The sequence below is a fragment of the Musa acuminata genome, chromosome BXJ2-6 (assembly GCF_036884655.1).
Source record: "Musa acuminata AAA Group cultivar baxijiao chromosome BXJ2-6, Cavendish_Baxijiao_AAA, whole genome shotgun sequence".
NCBI lineage: Eukaryota > Viridiplantae > Streptophyta > Magnoliopsida > Zingiberales > Musaceae > Musa > Musa acuminata.
In genome coordinates, this window is record NC_088343.1 from 5,230,488 (window position 1) to 5,235,709 (window position 5,222).

The following is a 5,222-nucleotide window of genomic DNA, read 5'->3' on the forward strand; positions in this document are numbered from 1 at the left end:
TAACTGAAATATTATATGAACAATTAGTCAGAGTTCTAACAAAACTCACTTGCTTCTTGACATCGATCTTATAATTAAATTAACAATAATAAGATTAGTTTCTCAACCAAAATGAGTCAATCAAGAAGTAATCTTAATAATTACTAAAATTAATAAAATAAAATTTCTTATCATGTTTGATCAACATTTTCCTATAGCAGATTGACGAATAGGATTTTTAGATTAATTTTGTCGAGATAAATAGACAATATTATTATCTTTCTAAAATAGGGTAGTGATCACACAATCATTCGCTGAAACGGCGAGGAGAATGTAGTGATGCGTCCCCCCTTGGACGAGTACGCTCTCGTCGGCCTCAGATTTCGACCCACTCTCGGCCCCCACAGGCATCAAGTGGTCCCATATGTAGATGCTGCGGAGGTCCCGCCTCGACTCACCAATCATCGCGCCGGTAGTTTCGATGATAAGACGCACAAGTGTGCACGTCTTTTCTATTTTCTTCGGGAATGCATCGAAACGCCACCACGACCGGCGTCAGACTGTCCCATATATGGGTGAAACCGACAGAGTTTTCCTCCTCCGCCTTCCCTCGCTCGTCCCCGATCGATGGCGTCTCCTCTGGAATCCTGTTGGCTGGTACTCTCTCTCTCTCTCTCTCTCTGTCTCTCTCTGCTTCTTTCCATTGTTGTGCTTCGGACCCGTCAAGGAATGGAAATCGACGGATTCGATCCTGACTTACCACGCGGAGTTCTTTAGGTAGTGCGTCGTGGTTCCTTCGTGTAACAAACACTATTCGATCGGAAGTGCTTGAGCGGCGAGTGACATTCCGATCGAGACACCGCCGAGTCGAATGGTGATCACACTCGCACGAGGGTTGATTCTTGCGCAGCATGGATGGTTGAGGAACGATCAACTTTTCCGTTTTCCCGTTTCTACCCTTCTTGCTTCTGGTTCGGGAGTAGCAAGCTTCCACCTGCTTTATGCTTTCGAGTTCTCGTTGTTCAGATTACGATCACCTTTAGTTTTCCTTGTGGAGTCAAGCAGGGTATGGTTTGTCTGTCGCGGAAAGGTTTCCCTGATTGAAGCTTATGTGGGACTTTTGGTTTTTCCAAGATTTTCCTTATGAGGTGTTGATAGGGAGTTCAAACTTCAAATGTTATTGGCATAGTATTTATTGGCTCGCTTTACAATCCATTATTGGGAAATTGAGAATGGGACAGTTCGAGGGATGAGAATTCTTGATTGGTTACTACGACCAACATGATTGACATTAGACTTCGTGGTAGTGAGCAAGTTACAGTGTCATCCTTCGTACATTGGCTGCCTAGCTTGTAAGAGCATAGGTGCGGCCTTTGTGATTCAAAGACTTTTTTTTTTCACTCTAGGCATTAATAACAATCAAGAACCTTTGGCTTGTTTCGTGTGCCTAAATTACTGCATTTAAACTTTGATGATTTGTACCTTACTATGTTTGTCATTCTATGCAGTATCTTATTACTCATTTCAGTGAGTTCCAATTGGCAACTATCGGCAGTTTTTTAATTCATGAAAGCGTGTTTTTCTTGTCTGGATTCCCATCCATATTCTTGGAGAGATCAGGGCTCTTCAGCAAATACAAAATTCAGGTTTGGTCAGCCTAAATCGCAGAGATTTACTTTTTTCTAATTTTTCTAATATTGACAGCCATTGCTTCCTATCTGTCCTTTATTTCTGAAAGGCACTATTTTCTACTGTAAAATTCAAACATTGGACAAGAAAGCAGTAGGATCATGCTCAATTTTCCATGCAATATGAAAATGGAAATTGCTGTTAACTTGGTATTATTTTTTCTGTTTTCTTGTATTTATCTGTTTCATTAAGTTCATTGTTTATATTTCTGTTTTAAAGGGCAAAACATTAGTACAATTCCAAGATTCACTCACTCATTCATTCTTTTTTTTCTTTTTCAATTTGATTGTAGCCATGGAATAGCAGTAGATGGGCTTAGAACCATTATTGACTATTAACACATCACTTTGTGCTAATTGCTTCAGTATTAAAGAATGTGGATTGCAAGGAACTATTACCTTCTCTTTGTTTGTCATCTATTTAATTTATGGCTTCCATGTTTATTCACTAAACTATTCTTATTTAAATTTCCGTGAACAGATTATTCACTTATTTGTTTCTGTGTTTGACTTGTCCTAGCGACCTATGGTCATCAACATGTGAAGAAGAAGTGTTTGCCTATTGTTTGATTGGCTGTACCATAAAATCTTCAGTCTTTGCCTTTTTTCTTTATTGTTTTACTATAGAACCTTCTTAAATTGTGCCTCTTTACTTTATTGATTGTACTATAAAACTTTCTTAACATGTGCCACTTGTGGTTTCATGTTACAAGGAGATATTGTGCTTATGCAATTGTATCCACCTAAAAGACAATTTTCTATGATAAGCACGCTCGGAATCTTAATTGCTCTATTTAGGATGTCTTCCTTCCATCTCATATTACTCTTTGCAAGCCATTTACACTATTGTGTAGAACCTTCAGAAGCATGAATTCACTTTTTTCTCAATTGTGTTTAGCTTACAAGTAACATCCACATTCAGCATCAAGCAATTACTCAACTTATTTCTTGGTTAAGGATGACTTTCTTTCCCTTGAGTAGTAGTCATTTCCTTATTGCTTGAATGCTACATCTTAAAGAGACGTGTATATTACTTGTGCAGAAAAAGAGCAACACTGCAGAAGCACACAAGAAATGTGTTTTGCGTCTAATCATGTACCATGTCTGTGTCAACTTACCAGTTATGCTCATCTCTTATCCTGCGTTCAGATACATGGGTCTGAGAAGCAGTCTTCCATTGCCAAATTGGTAAGTTGCTTCTTGCTTTGTAGAATGCTTTGGAAAAAGAATTGTATGTTAGAGCCACACTGTATTTTAGCTTAATGCGTTTATATAAGCCTTTGATGCTCTGACAAGACCATCAAAGAATGAAAAATGGGATCTAAAAAATGCTGATGCAAACTGAACCTTGAATTGATGGGGGTATGACATATAGTTTGGCTAGATTACAATTTCTTAGCTGATATTTTTGTTTTTTGTTTTTTCCTTCTTATTTTCCTTATAGGACTGTCATCGTCTCTCAAATACTTTTTTACTTCATCTTGGAGGATTTTGTGTTTTACTGGGGGCACAGGATACTGCATACCAAATGGCTATACAAGCATGTTCACAGTATCCATCATGAGTAAGTGGAATGACCTCTGTCAGTATCCATTCATGAGTTTTCTCTTACCATTGTTCCATATGCAGATATGCTACACCATTTGGACTGACTTCTGAGTATGCCCATCCTGCTGAAATCTTATTCCTCGGCTTTGCCACAATTGTGGGTCCAGCTCTAACCGGCCCTCACCTATTTACACTGTGGTTATGGATGGCATTGAGAGTCTTGGAGACGGTTGAGGTTCACAGTGGATACCATTTCCCATGGAGCCCATCAAACTTCTTCCCTTTATATGGAGGGTGAGTTACATTGTATTAAGTGTGCTTGATCCTTCTATATTACATGAGTTAATTTATTGACACCCGATCGCTTTTGCAGTTCTGAATTCCATGACTACCATCATCGTATTCTTTTCACCAAGTCAGGGAATTATTCATCAACTTTTGTTTACATGGACTGGTTAGTAATAATAGCTTTTTCCTGTATACATACATGTTCAATTATATAGTTACAGAGGCAAACTGGTCAAGCTGAATTATCACTCAATTAAAGCGAATGCGTCCATGGAGTACCTGTCTCCAAGTCCTTCTATCCATAGAACAAGGATTTCTGGTTATATTTACGAAGAACTACTAGCTCATTCATTTTCCTCTCGAACAGAATTTTGTTTCCCACAAAATCCATTAATTAGAAGATAAATAATTCAAGCACAACAACCGTGATATTTCATTACTTTGTTAATTACTGGATTTGACTATTCTCAGTAAGATGAGATCTAGAAGCTCCCCAACATAAAATGCAAATAAGTAACTCATGTTTGTGAACTTTTTATTCTGCCTATGATGGCATCTGCCTACCTGTATTATCATATAGACCTGCAAAGGAGGACTTGATAATCCTGATTCCTTTATGTTAGAAAATGCCAAGCACTGAAATACCACTAGTTGGAGTATTTATAGACATGTCTAAGATGCTAGCAGTAAGGTGTTTGTTTTTTATTTCTTTTGTTGATAAACTAAACCTTCTGGGAAATCAGAGAAGGATGCTCTTGGCTTGTTGTTCGTGTTATGCTCTGAGAAAATGGCTACAAGATCCTTGTTATCAGAACAAACACCATTTAAGTTGTTCCTCTCCTTTCAGATATTGTAATTCACTTGAATTGGGGCATTGGGACATATTTGAACATGCCTTTCCAATAGTATCACATCTTTGATATCGGAATCAACCATCCTTATCCATATTTTTCTTTGTTATTTGTCAGGTTGTTCGGCACTGATAAAGGTTATCGAAAGCTGAAGGTCGAGGAGATAGAAGGAAAGGATTACTAAGCTAAGTTTTCGGCATATATTATTTCCGATAAGCATATCTGATGGAATCATCTGAGATGTGGTGTCCACTGATCATGTTTGGTTTTACAGAGATGATTTTTAAAAGTGTAACAAGTGTTGTAAAACCTCACTAAAGACCATATGTTAGTCTTATGCACATTCTCCAGTTAAAAGGGATACAAGTTTCTAATGGGTATACCTTCTTTGATCACTGGATTTCAGTGATCAAAGAATTCAAATGTAGTTTGAATTCCGTTCATTTTGATTCGACATGTAATAAGAAAAGATCAATTGAAGATTGGTTGCCAAGTTTTTCTCTTTTGGTGATCTTAATCAATTATTATAAGATCCATATTGAATGTCTGAACATGCTCGACACCCGGTGAGTAATCATTTGCAAACTTGTAATTATTTGTTTGTCTTCTAAAATCTTTGTTTTCTTTTTCATCTCTTTTCTTTCTTACATACCAAGTGTTTGTTGAATTACTTATAAAGCTATCCTCTTTATGAGACGTGAAGACTTGTCTATCACTTGTTTTTGAAACTAATCGGTTTACTCTTTTATAGGTCCTTTGAGACTTAAGTGAGGTTACAACTAGGTTGATCATTTACGGACAAATAACATAATAGGCAATTCCAAGTAAGTCCATGATATTTTGGTGTTATAGCTTTTATGGGCACTCC

The 5,222-nt window shown here is 37.4% G+C and overlaps 1 protein-coding gene across 1 annotated transcript; it reads left to right on the forward strand.

Moving 5' to 3' along the window:
• Positions 1-566: 566 nt before the first annotated feature.
• Positions 567-4,676, forward strand: LOC135613426 (very-long-chain aldehyde decarbonylase GL1-11-like). The gene is made up of 7 exons (XM_065110456.1): positions 567-636; positions 1,488-1,625; positions 2,710-2,855; positions 3,112-3,231; positions 3,297-3,509; positions 3,589-3,669; positions 4,472-4,676. Exons 1-7 carry the CDS (start codon positions 607-609, stop codon positions 4,536-4,538), a joined length of 795 nt encoding a protein of 264 aa, XP_064966528.1. The 5' UTR covers positions 567-606; the 3' UTR covers positions 4,539-4,676.
• Positions 4,677-5,222: the final 546 nt, after the last annotated feature.

Coding starts and splice junctions, on each gene's coding strand:
- LOC135613426 (XM_065110456.1), top strand. CDS start 607: ATGGCGTCTCCTCTGGAATCCTGTTGGCTG. Junction 2,856..3,111: donor AGTCTTCCATTGCCAAATTG/GTAAGTTGCTTC, acceptor TTTTCCTTATAG/GACTGTCATCGTCTCTCAAA. Junction 3,232..3,296: donor GTTCACAGTATCCATCATGA/GTAAGTGGAATG, acceptor TTCCATATGCAG/ATATGCTACACCATTTGGAC.